This window comes from Pongo abelii, chromosome 5, assembly GCF_028885655.2.
Source record: "Pongo abelii isolate AG06213 chromosome 5, NHGRI_mPonAbe1-v2.0_pri, whole genome shotgun sequence".
In the NCBI taxonomy this organism is placed as follows: Eukaryota; Metazoa; Chordata; class Mammalia; order Primates; family Hominidae; genus Pongo; species Pongo abelii.
The window spans coordinates 164,653,919-164,678,459 of record NC_071990.2 but is presented as its reverse complement, the minus strand read 5'-3'; the positions used below and the strand labels follow the sequence as shown (position 1 = coordinate 164,678,459).

General features: G+C 39.8%; 2 protein-coding genes across 6 annotated transcripts in view; one reads left to right on the top strand and one right to left on the bottom strand.

Annotated features, from left to right (window-relative positions):
* Positions 1 to 3,958, bottom strand: part of PACRG (parkin coregulated) — a 592,936-nt gene extending 588,978 nt beyond the window's left edge. For 4 of the 5 annotated variants that reach the window (XR_008526781.1, XM_054558790.2, XM_054558792.2 and 1 more), the window contains exon 1: positions 3,242 to 3,851. Coding sequence is in view for 4 of the 5 variants with exons in the window: in XM_054558790.2 (XP_054414765.2) it covers positions 3,242 to 3,397 (156 nt within the window). In the remaining variant the exon portion in view is untranslated. Of the gene's footprint in view, positions 1 to 3,241 lie in introns of all 5 variants that reach the window. The other variant, XM_024248816.3, reaches the window with a different exon arrangement.
* PRKN (parkin RBR E3 ubiquitin protein ligase) overlaps positions 3,861 to 24,541 on the top strand; it is a 1,392,587-nt gene continuing 1,371,906 nt past the window's right edge. Inside the window, 1 exon segment of the mRNA NM_001132049.1 lies at positions 3,861 to 3,975. Within this exon segment, the coding sequence (NP_001125521.1) occupies positions 3,969 to 3,975 (7 nt within the window). The 5' untranslated portion in view covers positions 3,861 to 3,968.

Here is a 24,541-nt window from a genome sequence, read left to right as displayed (position 1 = left end):
TCCATGAGGAATTGCTTCCAGGACCTCCTACAGATACCAAAATCTGCAGATGCTGAAGTCACTGATATAACATGGCATAGTATTTGTATATAACCTACACATTTCTACCCATATACTTTAAATCATGTCTATATTACTTATAATATCTAAAACAATATAAACGCTCTGTAAATAGCTACTATGCTCCATTGTTTAGGGAATAACGACAAAAAAAAAAAAAAAGCCTGTACATGTTCAATACAGATAAAATTTTTATCCCAAACATTTCAATCCAAGGTTAGTTGAATCCATGGAGGCAGAATCTGTACAAAGAGCTGACTATATCTGTATTATATACTAATGGTCATGCCAGTTCTGAAAATCTGAAATCCAAAATGCTCAAAAGAGAGTTTTCTTTGAGTGTAATGTCAGCACTCAAAAAGTTTTGTATTTTGGACCATTTCAGGTTTCAGACTTTTGGAATAGGAATACTCAACCTTTAATATTAAAAAAATTATTTATTACATTCCCCTAAACTTTGAGCATAAAGTATCTACAGTCTTTTGAGAAGGAAAGCGGTAATAGAAAGCTCAGGCTGAACTCAACTTCTCTGTCACCATAACCCTGGGTCAATTTTCTAACTTGCTTCATGATAAGCTTGTTCAGCACAGAAAGTATCTGACAAGATGAAGACAACAAAATACTGGGTTACTAGTTTCCGGTCATGGTCTCTATCACACCCCAAACAAGACCTTTGAAAGGAAAATGAACTATGAAATCTTCAAGTTGTGTATCTCTTATAGCTCTTTATAGGCAAGCACTATAAAAATGTGAATTCGAATATTATTTGATTGCAGGGCTTTTGTGATGCTTGTTTTCTTATAGAATGCAACAAAAATTTCACAGAAACAAAGCCTACTTTCTATTGAAGAACAATATTTGACATTGAGATTTTAAAAATTTTGCCATTTACATTTATCATTTTTTTCAATAATTTTACACTCTCATATCCAGATTGTTTAAATAAGCATTTCTGCTTGCACAGCCCATTTGATGAAACATATTTATGATCAAGTTTATGTACTTGTATCACTATCGCACTCAAAAAAATATCAGGAGTCTCTGTATAACTCCTTACGATATATACAGTTCTTCATGTTTCAGGTGGAAGAGCATTGGAATGGTGACTTATCTAACTGGAAAAGTGGTTTGGAGGGTGTTGGCTCTTGGAGCATAAGGTTGCAATTAAGAAAAGCTGGAAATTGGCATACATATCCTGAATCAAAATACACCTTCAGAAAGAGATGAGGATATTTTCACCTTACAATGCTGAGAAGTCTATACTGCTAAAGATAAAAATGGTGAAATGTAAATATTGGTTATGAAATTGAAAATTTTTATTTCCTGTACCACTGAAGTTATTTTGTATAAACAGTATTGTCTAGCTTTCTTTTATGAAGTTTTGAATGTTGTTATTTTGGTTTTCCTCAGAGTACTAAGGGCAGGGACTTTGCTTTGCTGATCCCAAATCCCCAGAACTGTGTTTAACAAGCACTGGGTATTAAAAAAAAAAAAAAAAAAAGAGAGAGAGAGTTGTTGACTGAATAAACAGATGAATGGATAAATAATGTTTGCATTTAAGAATTATTATTTCCAATGGCAAGAGAGGTATTGCTAGTACAAGATTTTCCTTTAGAATATAAAAAGAGAAGATAATGGATCTTAAATAAGTTGTTTATAAAGAAGCCTGCTTCATAATCAATTTTTTTTAAGTCATGTAGGCATACTTACTACATTTGGCAATACAGAAACATCAGATTTTGCAGAACTCTCTCTTTAGGTGTAAGATTATATTAAATAATTAATGTAATACAAGAATTATGAATACAGGTTTAGGAAAAAACAGAAAAGAACCCCAACCAGTAAAAAAAAAAATTGCGATATTAAAGTATAACATTAAAAAACACCAAAATTGTAAATATTGTGTAGAAGAAAAACTAAATGATTAACCTGAATGGTTTTGGTATTGATGATAAATGCATCATCTTGACTCCTAGGAGAACCAATTTATGTGAAATTCCATGAAAAAGAATTAGTTACAACAAGCAGAATTTTAGTCTATTTCCAAGAATTTTAACTACTGTAAATCACCTGACACATTTCTCAATAATTAGGATATCATTTTGCATAGCCACATGGGAACCTGGCCTAGAGGTCTATAGGTAATCTGTTTCATTCATGTATTTTAAGTATGTCGTTTAGGAATAAGTTATCAGGTTTGCAACCTATAAGCAAAGGAAATAATGTGACACTGGAAAACAACACTATTCATTTAACATAATGAATTGCCATGTAATAACTCAGATCTTCCCAGGGTATAAATTACACAAATTTGAAAGCTGCATTTATTATTTAATGCCTCATTCCCAGACAGGTGCTTACTCAGTAGCAAAATCTGCCTTAGCATACCAAGTGTAAAGCTATTTAACAAATAGGAAGGTTTAAAAAATATATACTATCATGCAGACAGCTAAAATATTTGTATATATTTTTGATCTTTTTTCTCTAATGATACTTAGAATATTTTATTTTTAATACTACAAATAATAGAGATGAAATATGAATTGTATTAGTAGCAGAGATATATGAGCTAAAGCTTGTATTGTTTAAAGCACATCATCTTAAAAGGCCTGTCAAGAAACAGTGTTCATATTAAGTTGGCTTTCAGTACTCTAACAAGATGACATCATTTTGTAAGAGACAAGTGTTGTTAGAGTAAATGCTAGGATATTCTAAAATTTCCTAGGTTGAAGAGAAGAAATTTCTCAATATAGATTATTTAATGAGTTTATGTTCCCAGTAGTATATCAGCTCATGTTAAATTTTGCAAGAGTTTATGATTTCTAAGAACTCATTCTATAAGGCCCTTTGCTGAGTGGGGCTAGTTAGGAATTAGTAAGTAAAGGGGATATTTTTTCCTCGTGTAAATAGCTTAAGAGTAATTTTGGGCGGTCCAGAAACCATGAGTTATCAGGAAGGTGCTTATAAATGGGCAAAGCATATCACTTGCCCAAGATTCTAACAACCTAGCCTGCCCCCCACACACTGTGGGGCACCATCTGCTACTTTTCAAGTAATTGCCATTTTTGGCAAAGACCACCCAGGACATGGGCTCAGAGTCCATCCTAGGGCTGGCCAACCTCTGTAAATCTCGTGTCCCCTGATTCGGAGCGAGTGCATTTAATTCAGGAAGATCACTTACGACTGAGTTTTTCATCATGGCTTTGACTGTGAAGCCCTCAGAAACCAGGGAGTGAGGCTGGTGCACCGGGAGCGGCTGTTGTGCCAGCAGCTTGGTCCTCTTCGGCATCTTGTCTGGGCATTTGTTTAAGCCCAGGGTCTCTTTTTCTGCCACCATCTTCCTAGAAAATGTCTTGTTCTCATAAAAAGTGTAGTAAAAGAAGCAGTGGGTTTTACGGATGTGAGCAGGAGGTCGGGAAAAAAAAAGTCAAAAGGCGCGTTAATGGTAGAAATTCAACCCCTCGTAGTGCCCAAGTTGATCCAGATGTTTGGCAGCTCCTAGGTGAAGGGAGTTTAGGGGAGGGGCGGGGCGGGAAGAGGGCAGGACCGTGGCTAGAGCTGCAACAAGCTTCCAAAGGTAAGCCTCCCGGTTGCTAAGCGACTGGTCAACACTGCGGGCGCATAGCCCCGCCCCCCCGGTGACGTACGATTCCTGGGCCTGAAGCCGGAAAGGGCGGCGGTGCGGGGCTGGAGGCAGGAGGCGTGAAGAGAAACTACGCGTTAAAACTACGACTCCCAGCAGGCCCTGGGCCGCGTACCCTCCGCGCGTGCGCATTCCTAGCGCCGGGCACGGGGGCGGGAAGGCCTGGAGGATTTAACCCAGGAGAGCCGCTGGTGGGAGGCGCGGGCTGGCGCCGCTGCGCGCATAGGCCCCTTCCTGGCCCGCAGCCGCCACCTGCCCAGTGACCATGATAGGTACGTGGGTACCTGCCAGGTACAGCCTCTCTGCGCCGCCCCGCGCCCCGCTGTGGCGCCACGCCCCGCCTCGGCCGACCAGGACCCCCGGTGCCAACTGTCAATGACTGGGCCAAAGTGCCCGTGCCGTCCCGGCCCGCGCCGCCGGGCTCCCCAGCTCAGCGACGCGGGTCCGGGGTCCCAGTGTGTGCGTTCGAAGCCCTCGCCCGCCCGCCCCTACTCTGAGCGTTCCCATGAAGACCACCTCGCCGGGGACGCCAGGCGGCCCCGCACCCCTGCTCCTCGCTCGCGGTCCCCCGGACCGTGCGGGGTCCCGAAGCTTTCGCCCCGCCGCCGCCCCTCGCCTTCGGGTCCCTGGCCGGTTGGTGTGCGGTTCAGGACCCATCGAGACCCACTCTCTGTGGGGCTCTTTCAGGAAACCCCAGCAAAGCATTAAACTCTAACGGAAGGCACCTGATGAGGGTGGCCGGCTCCACAGAAACTCCTCCAGATGGATCTAAACTTGCTCCCTCGGATGTTTCCTTTTAAACTTCTCGTTGGAGGGCTGAGATGAAAGGAAAATTAAGAGTAAATAGTAGCCAAGATTGCATCTATTGCCTTTTGCAAAATAACCATTTTTTTTTTTTTTTTTTGTAAAACACAGAACGACTGAGGTGCAATTTTGTGAACGAAACTTAGTGGCATCAGAGGTTTTCATGAACACTTGATGTGTAAGATGAGCAAAGGTCCTCTCTTCCAGGGTTGTTGAGCCAAAAGTTACTTTAGGGGCTATCCCTGAAAATTAATGGAAATGCACCATATGTTTAAAAAACAGTGCTATATGGGGTTTCATTATTGTGGAGGTTTCTCCAGGTTATGTATGGAGGGTTTAGTGAGCTTGTTTAGGGCTAATTCCTGAGGAGGGTCCCTTACAAAACACTTTTGATTGCAGTGAGTCCGTTCGAAGTCAGATGTGGTCTGTCCAGAAGAAGAGAGGTGGATTTATAAAATATGTGATCTTTATGCACTGAAAACACTTCTTACATCTTTTTATTTATGAAGTTATTGTTAAAATGTAAACATTCTGCCCATCAGTGGGAGAATCAAGGCAGCTAACTGGCATTGTCTTTGTCTCTGTGGTAAAATTGTCCAACTTTTCTTCCCTTTCTAGCATGGTCTGACTTTTGGTGAATGACTTGAAAGTTAAATTAGGAAAAAAATTATTTTTTATGAGTCTTCTTGAGCCCTTTAAGTGACATTTACGTAAGATTCACTTGCAAGCACAAGTTTGAACTGAATCAGAAAACCAAGTAGAAGAGATTTTGCAATATCCATGCTGTCAGTAGTCTACAGGAAGAAAATAGCCTATACCTTATTTTGAAGACAGTTAAATACATTTTATTTTAATTTAACTTAATCTAGTGCACAGATAATTTTAAGAGAAACAAATTTATTGTAAAGCTGTATGAAGACAGGCACTTAAGATCTAAGGAACATTACTCAGTTATAGATTATTACCTAATAAGTGATTATATAAATAACTTTATTAGGATGAAATATGTTTGGACAGTTCTGTTTAGTTTTATGTAATTCTTCCAATAAGGAAGAAATATGATCTTTGGAATTGATTATTAAACCGTTATCAATTACTGGTAATGACATGGAGAATATAAGATTGGTTTTTAAAAGTGTTCTTTCACTCCACCCATTGTTTTACATAGTGCAAATGAGTGTACATTATAGCATAAATGATTAAATCCATTCCCACTTTCCCTAGGAAATGTGCCTTACATATAAGATTGTGGACAATGTGCAATAAATTATTCAACTAGTTGCATTGCGTCATTCTGAAATTAGACACGTGTCTTTTTTTTTTTTTTCTTTTTTTTTTTTGTCTTTTTGAGACAGGTTCTGGCTCTGTCACCCAGGCTGGAGTGCAGTGGCACCATCACAGCTCACTGCAGCCTCCAGCTCCTGGGCTCAAGTGATGCTCCCATCTCAGCCTCCTGAGTAGCTGTGACTACAGTTGTGTGCCACCATGCCTGCCAATTTTTTTTTTTAAGTTTTTGTAGAGATGGAGTTTCATCATGTTGCGCAGGCCGGTCTCAAACTCCTGAGCTCAAGCAGTCCTCCTGCGTTAGCCTCTGAAAGTGCTGGGATTACAGGCGTGAGCCACCACGCCCAGTCTCGTTAGCCACATTTCAGTAAACATCTGAATGGCCAGTTTGGGATTTGGGTGTGGTGAACAGTGCTAAAGGTAGGTGAAAGTGAAAACCATTAAAAGGAAGCCTTGGAGTGATGGGTTTTGTGTTTTTGTGACAAAAATTCAGAGCCAGGAAAGACATTATAGACTTTATCCAGTGATCAGTAAATGTAAATAGTATGTATCTGGGATTTTCTGTTAAAGGTAAGAGTGCTTCTCAAAGCTTGCTCCTTTAGGCCTGTGCTTTCTCTAACTGTTACACTCACCTTGTTGCGGGATTCGGGAGGATAAGAGAGACCTCAGGTTGAAACAGGAGAATCTTTATTGAGTATACTCAGGCCCAGCTGACTCACGTCCAAAAGACTGGGCCCAGAATAAAGACAGTACTTGACTTTTATACACACTTCACAAACGGAGGTGGGCTAGCTTGAAGCAAGCTTACAATGGCGTGAAAGCAGGGACACAGAGGCAGGACAAAGACAGGATTGCAGATGACTATTGCCAAGCAACCCAGATGTTCGTTATCTAGGTTTGCCTGGGCACAGGCTTATCCTATAACTTTCACTGTGGTGCCCAGGCAGCTGTAGTTCAGGCCTACTCAGGCTTCTCATGACCTTCGTTGTACTTCTTAGATAAAACAGAATACTTGAAATCACTCACTAGTTACAGAGAACAAGAGTCTATAAACTCATTCTATAAAACAAAGGAAAATTTGTTTTTCTTCTTCCTGTGTTGAGGGAGTGCTGGGAGAGTCTCCAGAGCGCATTAGATAATATTATCAAGACTTTTCCTGGGTCTGGGCTGTGCCTGTTGCTGCTTCTGGGACAAGTTAGCCTAAAACAGGAAAACTTATTTCTCTTTCTTTTTAATTTTATTGTTCTTTAATTTCCTGCCTCAACCTTGCGAATAATGTTCTGCCACTTTATTTAAATCCTGGCTTACTTTAAGGAGAAGCGTAAAGATGGGTTTCCTGGTAGAATAGGAGTAAACAGGACTGACTGTGACCTCACTGCTAATGAAATGTACCTTCCTTTTACTTTCTCAAAACCGAAGATTCCCTTATTGGCATGAGGACTGTTTCAAAAGTACTTACATTTCCCACCTGGATTGTGATTGATAGGTTGAATGCCCTGACCCAGGCAGCTGCAGAAACATAATTTACTTGGAGTTGGTTAAAAATTGTGCCTTTGTGGAAAGTGTGAAGAAGGACTTCAAGATGATATAAAGCAGAATAGAAAAGCTTAAAATAATTCAACTTAGAAAAATGTAATTTTTGGTACCTCTATTAAAAATATATTTTGACTTTTAAAAAAATGAGCAATTCTTTGTGTTTAAAATGGAATGTTAGTGTTGATATTTGTGGTATGTTCTAAATGTTCCGTAGTACTGGATTTAGGTATTTGAGTCACAGCAGATATTAGAGTGCATGGTTATATATACAACAATGTTGTCAGTATTGAAATACACATTCAGTATCTTAGACTTCTAAGAAGATTTTTGATTGACAAAAACCATTCATTGGAACATAGTCTCTTCTATACCTTGTATCACTTAGCATCTCTTTGAGAATTTACATATCTGCATGTCCAGATCCACTCCACGGCGATTCTTACCTAGTCTTTTATAGGATACACTAATTATGAAAATTTTACCAATAAATAAGCACTCATTAGGTTTACAGAAAACTGTTATCAGAAATGTTTGTGGCCATATCTTTTTACTTGCACATGTAAGCATAGATGTAAAATAAAAATCATCTGACAATTTGAGTTAAACAGTTTATAGATTTTACATTTTCTTAGGTATTTCAAAATTTTTCTGGAATAAGTTGCCCTATTTTACATGGTAGTAAAGAGCTGCCCTGCCCCTCTGGGCTGAAAATTACCAAAAGACGTCCTTCCCGAGACTGACTCAGCTTTCACTAGCAGAACGCCTCCTGGATCTCCGGTCCCCCACCTCTCTCTCACCCTAGGTGTAGTGTCTTTCAGTGTACAAGCTGCACAACTGTCTTTGGTGGCCCTGCCCTCCCTTTCAGTGTGTGTAAGAGTGCCCATTTCCTCCCATGTGCCATCAAAGATTTTTTTATTTTTGTCCTTTTGGCAGATGAAAAACAGTATCTTTTAACTTTTCAAATTAAGTTAGAAGAAAACTTCGCATTCTCATCTTATAATGTGTTAGTTTTGCAAAAGCAGATCCAGTGATTCTAGCACCTGCTGTGTACCCTTGACTGCTCTAGGTGCCAGGGAAACGAGGGAACACAACAGAAAAAGTCCCTTGCCATCAGGAATGTACATTCCGACTTCACCATTTGCCTACACATCTGCATATTTGTTTTCAAGCTTGTGTGCAGTGAATTTTAAAGTCTTAATTTATATTTCTAGTTGAATATACTGTGTACTGCTGTTTGCCCTGCCATTTTGATAAGTTGATGAAAACCAGCTCTATGCAAGTACCCCAAAGCTTCTGTTTATGGTGAGGTAAAATTGTGTCAAAAATAGGCTCTACTAAAGTTTTGCATAGAAGATTTTGTGTAATGATATAATAGTTCTTCCTTGGGTCCAAAGGCGCTAAAGTGACCCTTTGCCCTTTACAATTTTGGCCCTATTTCTGAGGATGTTTTTGAAGTCTGCATTTTTTGAAACCTCATAGTTTCATTGCCTGAAAATGATACAATGAAAGTACTTTGTAATAAGATATGTAAATCCATTCCTACCTCCAAAGCTTATTTGAAAAATGCAAAAAAAAGAGTTCTTACTTCGAAATGTTTCATATTCATGAAAGCAGTTTTAATGCAAAATACTTTATTCTGTTAGCTTTTAGTTCTTTGATCAATGAAAATTGTTTCTTACCTGCTGTTTCTGCAGCCTTTAATTGTAGCCCAGTGCTTATTCAATGTTTCTGTTTTAATTTGCATTTAATGAGCTCATTTTAAATGTTTCTTCGTAGTAATCTGAGTGGTTTCTCTCCCTCAATTTTGTAATATTAAAGAGACTCATGTGACAGTTGGCTGATTTATGTTGCAGCTCACCTCCCTGGCTTATTTACTTCATCCTGTAGGATAGAATCTTGGTTAAAAGGAATTACAGTAATAGGATTCTATTCCCCCAGTAATTTCCTAATTACCTAGGACTCTTAACAGGTTAACTCAAATGTCTGTTTTTCACCAAATAGAAACCTTTTTTCCTTGAATGAATAGGTATTTATGATTATTATTTCAGTGTCATTTCTTTATTATACCATATGTATTAGGTGGCGCTGGGTAGGGGTGGGTACACATAGGTTGTATATGTCTGTATATTGCCTGTGGGGAAGGTACATAGAAATGACGATTTCTTCCCAATGAGTTTGTGGCCTAGTTGGGCTGATTAGGCTTATATTGGTGGTATAGATTCCACCTTCACCAGTACAGAAGAAGAGTAATTAGAAAGATGTATGTACATATCAGCACATACATACATGCCTGCAACACGTGATTTTTCATGTTTCTTTTGCTCATGTGATTCTCGTTGATCTGAATGCCCTTTCTTTCTGTTGTACATCTGAAAACTACTGTTCATCATTCAAGATCCAATTCCAATGGCACCAACTTTATATGAAATTTTCCATGTCACCTCTCACCCTTTTTTCGGTGTGAGGCAATTAGCACCTCCTTTAGAGTCAGCCAACATTTTAGTAACTACCCTTCATCAGGTCCTTGTTCATAGTCTAGAAGGGGTACAGAAAAGTAAAGATTTACAAACCTGAAAGGTGGGTATCATGATACAGGTTTATACAAGGAAGTACTGGAAAACTCAGCCTATAGAGCTTGGAAGATCCAACTGTTTCCCAGTGGAGCCATTCCAGTTGTACTGCAGGACAAGTAGGAGTTAACTAGGTGAAGGCGGCCTTCTAGACAGGAATGGACGGGAGAGAAGAGAATAGAATGAAAGGTATCTGGTGAGGTTGCAGGCACACCAGATAAGCTTTGTCAAGGAGGTGGGTTTAAAGTTGGTGATAGGGAGGAGTCACTGAACCATTATCTACAAAAGAGCATTATGAACAGGTTGTATTTTAGAAAGATGTCTGTGGAAGTAATAGAAAGTTATGGAATAGAACATTGTAGAAAATAGTTACACTAGTGCCAGCAAGTCCGGATAAAGTGTTAATAGAGGACTTCTCATGACCTTCGTTGTACTTCTTAGATAAAACAGAATACTTGAAATCACTAGTTATGGAGAACAAGCGTCTATAAACTCATTCCATAAAACAAAGGAAAGAAGTCCAGATAAAGTGTTAATAGAGGACAGTCTTCGACTGAGAATGGCAGGGTAATTGTGCGGTAGGAGATGGCTTTTTTCAGGGTGGTGACATTGATTTGATATGTCATTACATCATCTCTGATTAAGGGCCATATTTCTTTTTAAAAAGTTCTTATTTTTGTAGAATAGATTAATGTCTCTCATTGACAGGTGTTTTATTTCATGTTAATAAAGCTTTAAGTGTATTTGTATTCCAAAAATAGTGTGTATCTCCTTTTATATGTGGAACATGGTGCTTAGGGTTCTATTTATAGTTTCTTCTCTGTGTGGAGAGAACAATGTTATCAGAGCTGTGGTTACTGTGTCACCCAGAATAGTGCAGAGTAGAGTTTCTTCCTCTTAGATATCTGCATGACTCATATACCTAGGCACATATTAAGACCATCTGTGGACAGATGTGTGTATTTTTAAGAGTATTGATGGGTTCTTGATGATTTTCTCCAATGTACTTTTACTGTAAGACCTGAACAGAGACCCCCATAAAGTTTCACATGAGAGCCCTTAACTTTGGAGGAGAGAATGTTCAATAGTTAGCAGCCTCACCCATTTTGCACATCTCCACTCCTACCCTCATCAAATGAGGGGGAAAATTAGTGATTAGGGAGCTAATATTGGTGTCCTGATTGAGACATTTTTATTATTTGTTTACGTAATTGTTGAATACACCAGTTACTCCTATTGTGAGATATTTTTGGAGTTTCGGTGCATAAATAAGATCTTGTGATGAAGCCCTTTGTAACTGCATAGTCATTTTTAAAGCTTATTGTACCTGCAGAGTAGATTCATTTTCCAGATCATGAAATGATAGGAAGTAGACACCTGAAACTTGCTCGTATTAATAAAATGGAGAAATAGGAAGGAACATTTGTGATATATGTGTTTCTGAGGTCAACTTTTAGTTTTTTCGGGTTTTTTTTTACATCTACCTGCACTCCCTCTTTTCTGTCCCCTCTTTTTTTTTCTTTCCCACATTCCTTGATTTTCTCAGAAGCTGGAATTTAAAATTTCATTCTTCAGCTCACAGGAGCAGCTGTTGTCTGAACAACAGGTGAATTTCTTCCTTACTTGTTGCCACAGGGCTTGACTGTGGGTTGTAATGTTTCTGAGGGTTATCACAGGAGTGGCCTGACCGGAACAGACCAGGCTTCACCACAGCTCCTACTGGAAACAATTCCCTAGATTGGGAATTGTCTGCAATGAAGATCTTTGTAGTCCCTGGCTCTGCATTTTCCTTCCAGGCAAATCCAGTCCTAATTACAATTTTTTTTTTTTTCCATTGAAACAAAGTTGAGGAATGATGAACTCTGGGCAGCTAGAGGATGGGGGCAAGTTAGGTTTGCTCCTTGGAGAATTAGACAGATTTAAGAATAATATTCCATGTGCCCTGGGTCTTCCCTCCACCCTTGAAATCGACCTCCTTTCTCCTGAAAGTCCTTTATAGCTCTCTGGTGAGTTCCCAGAGTGTGAGAGGTACAGATTTAAGCACAAGTGAGGCCGCGTTCTCTGAGGTGCTGCTTGTCTGGGCTGCTGACCACAGACAAGTGTAGACTGCATAAGACAGTTGATATTCACCAAATTTGTATAATTACGTGTGACAATATCTAAAGACGTTTTTACATGAAGATGTCTGAATTCATAGGATCAGATGGGAAGTATATGTGTTTTATCGGGCAGTCAATTTAGACATAATCATATACAGAGAGTGATATTTCATAGAGATCTGTTGTGGGCTTTCCACTCTTGTTCATTTAGGAATCTGTGAGGTGCTCACCCTATGATTGGAATTTCTTCCTTTTGTCCCTCTCTAGAGTTTTCTCCATTATTCATTGTCCCTTTCTCGTGTGTGTGTGTGTGTGTGTGTGGCATTTGCCGTGTCTCACTACATGCAGAGCTTCTGTCATAGGTATTGACTTTTATATCATCTTGATTTCAAAGAAGTCACCAAATAATCTTGTTCTCAGTGTCTTGAGTTTTATACCAAGTCTCTGTGCTTGTTTTTTATGTTCTGGCAATTTCTGGGCATTGCTGCCCATTTTAGAACTCTATTTTGTTTTGTGGGGGACAGTTCTGGAATAATTTTTTTTTTTTGAAACGGAGTCTTGCTGTGTCGCCCAGGCTGGAGTGCAGTGGTGTGATTGCGGCTCAGTGTAAGCTCTGCCTCCCGGGTTCACTCCATTCTCTTGCCTCAGCCTCCGTAGTAGCTGGGACTACAGGCGCTTGCCACCATGCCGGGCTAATTTTTTTTGTGTTTTTAGTATAGACGGGGTTTCACCGTGTTAGCCAGGATGGTCTTGATCTCCTGACCTTGTGATCTGCCTGTCTCAGCCTCCCAAAGTGCTGGGATTACAGGCATGAGCCACAGCGCCTGGCCTCTGGAATAATTTTTAATGGAGATTCAACATCTAAGAGACTTTCATATTGGATCAAGACATAGTTGTCACAATTCTTTGTGTGTAAATTCATTAAAAGTTCCTTCTGGCTTTTGCAGCCAATTTAATCATTTTATGCCTAATAGAATGCAAGTTATAGAGGTAAAGTCAGTCAGAGAGGGGATGGGGATGCTATTTGAGATGAAGTTTCTAGAAGTAATAAGATTTTTTTGTCTTAAAACAGTGATGATAGGATGATTAAGTGATCTAAGGTGGACAAATACGTGTGAGTTCTTAATAATTGGGAAAGCTATTTTTTAAAAAGTATTAATGTGACCATTTAGTTACCATAACTGGAAACTAGATAGCATTAGTGGCCATTTGTATATGTAAAAATATCAGGAAGTATACCCCCAAATTATATCTTTGGGTTGTGGGATGTTTTCTTTTATTGTGATTTCTGTGTTTTTCAGATCTTCAGCGTTAAGCGTATAATGTTTTGGAAATACTGAAAAGCAATGTGTTATAAACACAATCTTAAGGACAAATGCATCGTGGTAATACACTTAAAACAGATTCTACTTTTGTGTGAAATTATGTCAGATAAATTTTCAATGGTAGCATACTATGCTCATGTTCTGGTCATAAAAGTAGTGTTTTCAGGAAAACAAACATTAGAACCGTAATTTCACTTTCTTTAATATTATACACTATTGGGGCATGACCAGATTACTGTATTAGTTTTTGTATAGTTCCTGTTGTTGCTGTAACAAATTACCGCAAGTTTAGTGACTTTTAAACCCAAATGTATTTTCTTACAGTTCTGGAGGCCCAAAGTCCAAAATGACTATTTTTTTTTTTTTTTTTTTTTTTGAGACAAGGTCTCCCTCTGTCACTCAGACTGGAGTGCAGTGGCACAAACACAGCTCACTGCAACCTTGAATTCCTGGGCTCAACCTCCTGAATAGCTGGGACTATAGGTGTGTGCCAATCTGCCTGGCTAATTTTTTTATTTTTTATTTTTTGTAGAGACAGGATCTTGCTATGTTGCCCAGACTAGTCTTGAACTCTTGGGCTCAAGTCATCTTCCCACCTCAGTCTCCCAAAGTTGTAGGATTACAGGCGTGAGCCACTGTGCCCAGCCCCAAAGTGACTAAAAGGAACTAAAATCAAGGTGTTAGCTGGACTAGCCCCTTCCATTAATAGAAGCTCCTGTGGAGACTCCTCTTTCACTTCTGGAGGCTGCTGGCATTCCTTGGCTCCTGGCCACATCACTCCAGTCTCTGCTTCTGTGGTCACATTGCCTTCACCTTGACTGCCATCAAATCTTGCTCTGCCTTCCTCTTAAAAGAACACGTGAGGTTGTATTCAGGAGCCACCAGGATAGCCTGTTCGTCTCCAGATCCTTAACTTAATCACATCTTCAAAGTCTCTTTTGTCATATCGGGAAACAGTCGTAGGTTTCAGGGGCAAGGAGGCATTATTCAGCCACCACAGTTACCAGTAATGCTTCACCATTTAAACGTATGGTTAGGTACTTCCTTATGAAGGAAGAATGACAGAGAGCTACGACTTGATTTTTGCCTGTTGTGAGGTCACTTAAAGGTAATGCAGTAGTGTTACACATGAGGAGTCGTGTGTGTGTGTGTGTGTGTGTGTGTGCAGGCTGGTAGGGTGTATGGACTAGTTGATGAAGCTAGCCAAGGACATAACTCACTTTTCAAGGTAGTTTTCTCAGGTGGCAAAAGAAGGTGTGAATATTCTCTTGGACTCCCATAGTACATTGCAGCTGGGTAATTTGATATGTACCAGGTTGCTAATTTGTATCCTGTAGAGAAGGGGAAGTTTTGTTATGCTTTGGACAGGAGATACCACTTCACATAACAGACGATCAGGCAAAGTGGAAGCAAATAACCATTATATGTATATTGCTTTCTGATTTGACAGTTCACTATGAGTGTTAGACACTTAATGCTCCCTGGAATTGTTTAACATTGTCCTGTCCTTTGTAAATAATAACTAATATGGGTTGGTTGAAAATTATAGTTAGAATTTTAAATTATTAAGTTGAGAAGGACAAAAGAGTGAAATCTTGTAATTTCTCACAGATGTCAGCATAGAATTTGGTTTCTTGAGGCAGTTGTAACAGAAACATTTGGAAAATATTCCCTTACACATTGTTAATACGGTTAGGAGAAACTGTAAAGTAATATGGGATAAATTTTTAAAATAGATGAATGCAGAATTTGGTTTTTAAAGAAGAAAACATTCATTTTTTGCTGAAAAAAGAAAATGTTAAATTCGGCAAATATTTATTGACACCTTAAATTATAGGATTTATGATAGGCACTAAGCGTGCGTATCTAAATGAGGAAGTCACAGTTAGTGAAGATGCTGTGTACACATGGAAAGTAACCATTGACAATAATAGATGTTATCATGGAGGTGCACTTCATTGTGTGATAAAGCAGGGGAACCTTCAGCAGAGGTGGAATTTATTTAAGCTGGATCTTAAGAACAGACTGGACTCTTGAGCAGGCCAAGAAAGAAAGCGCGTTCGAAACAGAGGGGCTGGCCCCAGCAAGATGGCAGGCTTGTTAGCAGGGGCTGTGTTAGGAAGGATGAGTAGTTGACGGGATGGAGCACAGGGAGCATGGAGTGGGAGGTGACGATAGATTAGGGTGTCGGGACCAGCTCAGTGCAATTTTCCATGCCATACTGGAGAATTCAGGTTTTGCTCTGAGTAATGAGGAACCACTCAATCTTAATGCTAGGAACTCTAAGGCAGGAGGAAGTGGCTATGTCTGTCGCTGAAAGTGAGATGTGAATTCAAATTTGAAATATAAAATTGCCAGTAGCCAAATTAAGCACTTGGAGCTATTACACGGCTTCCCACTTAGGATCTTTAAGCTATTAGGGCAATTAGCTGTACTTTAATATAATCTGAAGAAACAAACCCTTCAAAAGGTTTGTGTACTTCAGACTATCTTGACAGAATTGTTTTCCTCTAAACTTTAAAAACCGAATCTCATTCCATCTTTATAGTGTATCTTTACTTACCTGCCCTATTCTTGAGGAAATCAGCGTGCTTGTACTTAATGAATAATTGTTGCCTGAATGAAAGTGTGATTCAAAGGAGAGAAGACCTTTATCCTTGCCTCTGGCTTGTCTTCTCCCATGTCCCTTGAGGAATCCAATCTCTTTTGATATTAACCTTTGGGGTGGGGCCCCACTTCATTTATCTTTGGGGCTCCTAGCCCAGCAGAATCCCACTAAGTGTCGAGATGGGAGAAAAAAATTAACAAATATGGGAAGTAACTATATGCCTTGACTTTGGTGAAAATTAAGTATCTTCAAAATGTTTCATATTCTCAGGAGATGATTCATTAATTTTAAGAGAGAGAGTTTTGTCTGTCATCTTTTCCATGCAAATACTGGAGCTAGCACAAGGACGATGACTTTTTCCTTCTTTTTTTTTTTTTTTTTCACCTTGTCCTTTACTGTTGTTTCTTCTTATTGCTTCCCTAGTGCTTGCCCTTAGAGGGAAATGCTTAAATTATTTGAATTTTGGAAGAAGTAGAGATTTTTAAAAGTGGTTACCCTATGCAGCCTGTTTAGGGTGTAAGTTACGTAGATGCTTTGTCTCTTTTCCACCGTTAGCTTTTAACTTTACAACAAATGCACTTTTGCTTCACTGGGGTCTGTATTTACTGGTTTCCCTAATGCAGCTTTTCTCCGTGAAATGCTCTCAGTAGAAACATATGCTCAAAGCTTCAAAGTAATTACAATATCACTAAAAGGTTCGTAATCACATTACTGCAACTAAATGTTAAAAAATTTGATTTTTCTTGATCCAATCATTTCAATTTAATTCTAGGCTACTCCATGATTGATGGAGGAAACATGACAGGCGAAAGTCAGGGGGTATTTATAATGCCAAAAGCCTTGGAGGGAAAACCTCAAGGCAATTTAATTTGGGTGGGAGCTCATTTACATTATTCTGAAGGGTTTTTTTTTAAATGGGAAGAGCAGGTTTGTTTCAGTGCCTGCTCTCAGGGCCCCTCCCTCCCTGTCACCAGTGTCCCTGCATCTCCTCAGCCCCTGCTCAGACAAAGGCCCCGTGACGCAAAGCAAAGAATGAAGTCTGATTTTTTTCACAATTGTTCTGAAGATGTTCTTTTGTGTTAAAGATTGGTTTAAACTTGAACGTTTTTCTTGTAAATTGGGGGTAGTTTTGAGATAATTTTGTCTGTTTACGGTAAGCAAGCACACCTCCAGCAGGGCCACCACATAATTAAGTCACGGGACATGCCGACAGCCTCACTTATCCATGAGGATGCAGAGTGGTGTGAATAAATATATCTACCTTTACCTCATCTCACAGCGGGGCAGAGGAATGATCAAACGTCACATTGCTGATGGTGGCTGTTCTGAAAAACCATTTATTTTATTTTTATTGAATTACGGAGACAAGTGAATGTGAAATTTCTGAAGCAATGTGAATTTTCTTAATTTTTAGCACGGTTTGTTTTAATCATATACATTACAAAGCAGTCATTTTAGAATATTTACTGATTTGCCTTTGATATCTGCTCAGCTAGAGGTCTGGATATAATGCTGAGTTATTTTAATAATTAGCTTCTATAATTCTGCTTCTGAATGGTTATTTCATCCTCTCTTTTAAGTTCTTTTTTTTTTTTTTTGCTTTTAAAAAACAGTATAAGTAATAGCTAACAAACATATTTTGCCAATAATCATACATAAAGCACTTGGTGACATTTGAGTCTTTTTATTAAATTTCTGAAGGTGAATTTTGAACCCTAATTGTAGGATTTTTGATAATGGGATATAACACTATGATATTTCTTAACACTTTTTATTCCCTGAATCTGGCATACTTTTTCTGACTTCCCTCCCTTGTAGCAAAAGAGACCTAATTTTTTTTTTTTTTTTTTTTGAGGTGGAGTCTCTCTCTGTCGCCCAGGCTGGAGTGCAGTGGCGCGATCTTGGCTCATTGCAAGCTCCACCTCCCGGGTTCACGCCATTCTCCTGCCTCAGCCTCCCGAGTAGCTGGGACTACAGGCGCCCGCCACCACGCCTGGCTAATTTTTTGTATTTTTAGTAGAGACGGGGTTTCACCGTATTAGCCAGGATGGTCTTGATCTCCTGACCTCGTGATCTGCCTGCCTTGGCCTCCCAAAGTGCTGGGATTACAGGCGTGAGCCACTGTGCCCGGCCAAAGAGACGTAATTTTATAAATACCAGTTTTCTTGCCATTCTTCCACCTCCTGGAAGGTGGGTTTTTTGTTTGTTGGACTGATTGATTCTACTTTTTGAAATCAAGTTTGGAATTTAAAAAGTATGTTGCCCATGTCTAGTAGCACTTCTTATTCACTTCCTTTCACATCTCAAATCACCCTTCCGTTCAAACTATAATATTACAGCATCTCATATACTTAGTATTTCTCCTCCACACTCTAGTGTGCTGAAGCGGTGGTAATAGTGCCCCTTCAGAGGGGTTTTACTCTGGAGGAACCGGAACTGAAGTGAGTAACCCTAGTTTTATGTGGAGGTTTCATAAGCTTGTTAGGCCTGGAAAATGGGGAAGTGACCCTTGTTTTTACATTCATGTGTTAATAGTTTTCTCTTGCTTCCATGAAATAATCTCAGAAGATAGGTTCAACTTTAGGACATCTATGTAACTTCATGTTTGGACATTAAGTTTGGGGATGATTGTCTTAACTGGGTTTCTATCATATGCCCTATGTGGTGCAAGCCAGAGATAAACATGTTGGATCTGGGCTTTGATTTTTACTGTACTTACAAACTAATGAGTTAGCCTGTTTATATCATGGAGACTGGCAAAAGATATGAGACATGGGTCAGAGATTAAGGGGCTTTATTACTCATGGTATGGCAAGTTGTATAAGCGTCATGATATTTACTCTAGTTCCTTTGCCCTTGAGTCTCATAGGGGTGATGTGATATAGCCCAGATGGATGCTGTGCATGCAGTAGGTTTGCATTGCAGATGATAACTGCTGAGCTTAGGGAATCTTCCATTTTTATAGCAAGCAGTAACTGTGCTCTTTGTCTGGGGTTAGACATTGCTTCATTATTTAAGGTTATCAGATGTATAAACAGTCCTGAGAAATGGCCGAGGTGAAGAGCAGTCAGGACAGTGCAGTCTTGATATCCCAACAAGACATGCAGGGAGTGTAAGAAGACCAAGGAAAACTGTCTCTATCCATCCCCATCTTGGCTGTTGGTAAATTTTTACATGAATATGCCACCTATAGTCACTCTGATTACTTGGACCAACAGAGGTTGGAACCAAACTATTCAACTTGTCTCATACCAGCATTTAATTAGGGCAACAATCAATAAAATCCTAAGCAGCAGGATGAAGCCAACCTGCAGTATTGACTTAATCCAGTCTCTGCCTTCCCCGACCGGAGTCTCTGATTCAGCCTACTATGAATAGATCCCAGAGGGAAACCAGTAGGTCTTAATTCAGACGGTCCAAGACAAGTCTGTTATCTAATATGATCTGTGCAAGGAAGTTTGCAATGACTTGCCCATATTGGGTCTCATTGTCAATGATCATAGCTGTTTCAGAAAGCAACCCTCATGCCTAATGGAGAGACATCCTGTGGCCTGCTTTCCCCATGTAGAGAGCACAGGCCACTCTAGTTTGGAATTTGTTGCTACACTTGATTGGAATCAGCATTACACTGGTTTGATTAAGCCACATAGTGTCACTGAGTTGCTACAATCTAGATTGCTAAACATGGCATTAGCTGTGGCTGCTTGGGAGGCAGGAGAAGCCTGTGAATTTGTATGTCAGGTTGAAACAGTGTTGAAGCAGTCTGTGAGTTTGCACAGGTCTGAGGGGAAGGGCCACGTTTGGGAGATGCTGTTGGTGGCATCGGCACAGCAGAATAGTTCAGGGCCAGCCATGTCCACATGACTTTTCCTGTTTTTTTTTTAATAGCAGTTTTGACCAACAGCTTGATTCCAGTTGGTCTCATCAGAGAATAAGCCCTTACTGCAGGCATCTGTATCAGTGACACTCAGACCAATCAGCAGCCAAGATTTGTTTTCAAAATGTGTAGCCCTACAGAGGGGCTCTTTAATCTGACAGTCTGTAGTCTTCCAAATGGCAAAGCAGACAGGTCATTTACAGCAGTCCAAGGGTCTGTAAAATATGAAATGCCTGGTCTTTAGGAGCATTGTCTGACAAGGGTCAGAGCGCTCATTCAGAGAAATGTGCTGACTGGTCCTTTTGGCTGCTGCTGGTCAGAGCCCACCATCGGCTTTTAGCTTCATCAAACTGTCAGTGAACCAGGCCATCCTTGATGGGAACCTCTGAGAGCCTTCTTGAACCAGCAGCTCTGTTTCCAGTAGTGGAGTGGGGGATATGGTTTCTCCAAAGAAGTAGCTGCCATTATTTTCATTTAATAGTGGATGATGCTAGGGCTGGATACACTGTGCCCTTGAATATACCATTTCCATTTGACCAGCAGGGCCTCTTAGGCCCTTCCCACCTCTTTAAGTAGATTCACCTGAAAATGGGATTTCAGGTGTTCATTTTTCTCCACCAGAGCTTAGTTGCAGGTTAACAGCTGCTGGTTTTTTTTTTTTTTTTTAAGTACTTTGTAGCTCCATCAAACAGGTGATGCTGTTATAGTGGGCAGGGGCCTCTGCAGCAGTTCTGGAACATGAAAAGCCCTTCTGACACTTCAGGGATTAGGCCGTGCAAATGTGTAATACATCAGTTCTTATTATAGAATTGAATATGGGAGCTGCTACAACACCACATTGAATAAGCCCAGAGGGCACCTTTACAAGGCTAGTTCACCTCCCCTTTCCCACTGGGAAGCACTAAACCCCATTAGTAGAGTTCAGTGTGCTTTTCTTCCATGGACCAGGAAGAATGGGAACTTGGACTCATAACAGTTGAGTTCCTTTCTTCCTCATCATACCAAACAGTTGTATGTGTGTGTGTGTGTGTGTGTGTGTGTTTGTAGGGGGTGCCAGGGGCTTTCTGTCCCCTGGGGATAGGGAGACCTTAAACCCAGCCCAGTCATCCTTCTCCTTAAAGCAGCTGAGTTCAGAATAGAGGGGAAGGGAGGGATCAGGTAGTATGAGAGGGACAGCAGCTCCGTGTTAATCAACAAGGCACGTTTACTGTGGCTTTCAAGCAGCAGCCTATGTGAGGCTTAACCAGACTTCTAAAGTTGATGGTCCGCACAAAGACCTATATCAGGTAAAAAGGTCATTATTATTGAGACACTGTGTCAGCTTTGAGGACCCCTGGCTCAGCAGCCACACCCACATTGCCTTTCTTGCTGCCCCCTTGTCATGATAACACCCCCATCCCATGGAGGAGAATGAGTGAGCAATATCCACGATTCCATTTACATACTCATTTCAATCTTGCCTCTCTTAGCCTCATTAGCACGCAGGACAGTAGGGACCCTTATTCCTACCCACCACACCCCACTGTCCACCTCCTAGGCAAGAGTATTCGCTCTCAGATTTCAGGGAGATTTTTTTATATGCCTGGACCCAATCTCTGGACACTTTTCCTTCCTTCTCCAGATAGCTATGTTCCTGCACCAAGACTGTCAGATCTGAGATATGATCTTACCGTATTTGGAAGCTAATAGTATGTGTGTCGTTTCTCATACGTTTTAGCCAGTTACTGTTTCATGGTTACTGGCAGAAGACATGAGACTTCCGGGTCAGAAAGAAAACGTTTTATTACCCTTGGCACAATAAGCAGCATGAGCACCAGCATATTGGCATCAATTGCCCTTGCTTTCAATTCCTATGATCCGGATGGATGCTATGAATGAGTGAGTATGCATTGCAACTAAGGAACTCTGAGTTTGGGGAATTCACTGCTTTTATAACAAGCAGTAAGTCAGTCTGCTGTTTGTCCAAGGGGAGAGGTTGCCTCATCTCTCATCTGCAAAAGCAACCTGAGAAATAGCCCAGGTTAAAAAAAAAAAAAAGTGTTCAGACCCTTGATGTCTTGGCATACCCAGTAAGACAGCAGTCTCCAACCTTTTTGGCACCTGGGATTGGTTTCATAAGACAATTTTTCACCAAGGAGGGTGGTTTCAAGTGTAATTCAAGTGCATTACATTTATTGTGCCCTTATTACATTGTAATATATAATGAAATAATTATATATTACAATGAAGTAACAATTCACCATAGTGTAGAATCAGTGGGGGCCCTGAGTTTATTTTCCTGTAACTGGACAATCCCATCTGGAGGTGATGGGAGACAGTGACAGATCATCAGGCATTAGATTCTCATAAGGAGCCTGTAGCCTAGATCCCTCACATGCAGAGTTCACAATAGGGTTCACGCTCCGGTGAGAATCTAATACCTCTGCTGATCAGACAGGAGGTGGAGCTCAGGTGGTAAGGCAAGTGATAGGGAGCAACTGTAAATACAGAGGAAGCTTCACTGGCTCCGCTTGCTCACCACCCACCTCCTGCTGTGCGGCCCAGTTCCTAACAGGGCAGCCTGCGGCCTGGGGACCCCTGCAGTAAGATATGTAGGCCCAGGGAAGACTGCTCTCCCAACAAGGCTCTTTAGGTCTCTGACTCTATGTCAGGGCAGAAAGGCAGTGTTATTTCTGAAGGTGCCTGGAATGGGGTTAGGCCAGTGGTCGAAAATGAGTAACAAATGCTATTAGATTTTTGGCCTTTGAGTTAGTGAAATAATAGATATTTTCAAAGTGGGAGAAAATTTGGAGTATAGAAGTGAAAGAGGCTAATCAATTTCATGTTTCATTTAATGTTTCATGAATCAGTGTCATGAAAGCCGGGTTAGGTTGTTTCAAAGGAAGCAGCTTTCCTGCCCATTTCCAGTTTGTTGACAATGTAAAATTGTCTTGCTGTGTTCGCTTTTCTGTAATACTTAGGGAAATTTTATTTTATATTAACTTTATAAATGGTAATTAAGACAAAGATATGATTTCTGCTTCTATTATCTTGAAGACTCGTCTCAGTTTATTCGCAGGCCTTAATTGGGGCATAAAATCTGTAAGTTCCTAGCATATATGTCTATGTAGTTTCTCATACAGTTTTCAGATATTTTTATCATCAACATTCATTCAGTTTTCTTGGGGCACAGCTGGATTGAGTCAACCATAGTAATCATTCTTTTTATATTTTCAAAATAGCTTTAAAATATGCTGTTGGCTTTTATGTTTGTCTTATCAGAGCCATAAATAAATTTTGAAAATTAAATTAATGAATTATTTGTTTATTTTCCCCTTACGGAAGGAAAATGTGTTACACAAAAAAAGTGAAAATCCAGTGGTGGCAGATTCATGCCTGTAATCCCAGCACTTTGGGAGGCCAAGGTGGGCAGATCACTTGAGGCCAGGAGTGTGAGACCAACTTGGCCAACATGGTGAAGCCCTGTCTCTACTAAAAATACAAATATTAGCCAGGTATGGTGGCTTATGCCTATAATCCCAGCACTTTGGGAGGCCAAGGCAGGTGGATCACTTGAGGCCAGGAGTTTGATCGAGACCAGCTTGGCCAACATGGTGAAACCCCATCTCTACTAAAAATATAAAAATTAGCCAGGCAGGGTGGCTTGCACCTGTAGTCCCAGCTACTCAGGAGGCTGAGGCATGAGAATCACTTGAACCTGGGAGGTGGAGGTTGCAGTGAACTGAGATCGTGCCACTGCACTCCAGCCTGGGTGACAGCCAGACTGTGTCTCGAAAAAAAAAGAGTGATGCTGTTTCTGTAATGTGACAATGAAATAGAATATTTGTGAAATTTTTAAAATCAATACAAAGATAACCAGGCAACTATTTTTTATTTTAGTCCTTCATGCTGAATAATCCTTCTAACAATGTGTGTCCCTTTTCCTGCCGTGGTAAATACAGTAGACTGAACATATTTTGTATTACTCTGTTCTGAGAGTATTGTTTATTCTCTTGGAATCATCAGTTATTATTGAGCAATAGTACAAGTGTAAAAAGAAAAGTGTTAAGTTGGATGCCTAATGGTCACATAACTTAATTTGAATACTTTCAGTTTTTACTTAATAACTAATATTTAGATATTGTACGTCCTAAAAATGAGGTTACTAGATACCTTTTCCACAGTATATTCATATAAGAATTATCTTGATTTTGGTCCAAGTTATTTACAGTTTGCTGGGGAAACTCTGCTTTTTTCTCATTAGAAAGCATCCTTTATATGTATTAGAAATTTAACTTAGAATTTAATTAACTTTTCTATAGTCACTCTACAGTTACTTTTCTTAAAAGCTATCTTTCTTAATTTTGAGGGAGGAAAATCTCTTTGAAATTTTTGATCCAAGAATAAAATTATCTGGATTATTTTACTTTTTGTGGTAGCCAAACAAAAGAGAAGTTGTTTTCAAATAAATTCCATCAGTGGTATATGGTCAATATAATCAGTAGACCAATATAACATTTAGCTGTTAGTGTCTTCTTAAGAATTGTTTAGTCATTGATCTATATCTATGATGGATTCCCTTTATGTTTTGCAAATAGAAGAGAAAATGAAATAGATAAAAACAATGCCTGATGGTTATTGAGTGCACATGTTGTGTGTTGTGTTTTAAGTACTGATATTTATACCACTTAATCTTTACAACCTCTTGTGACACTGTTATGGTCCCCATGTTACCCAGGAGGAAACTGAAGCTCCA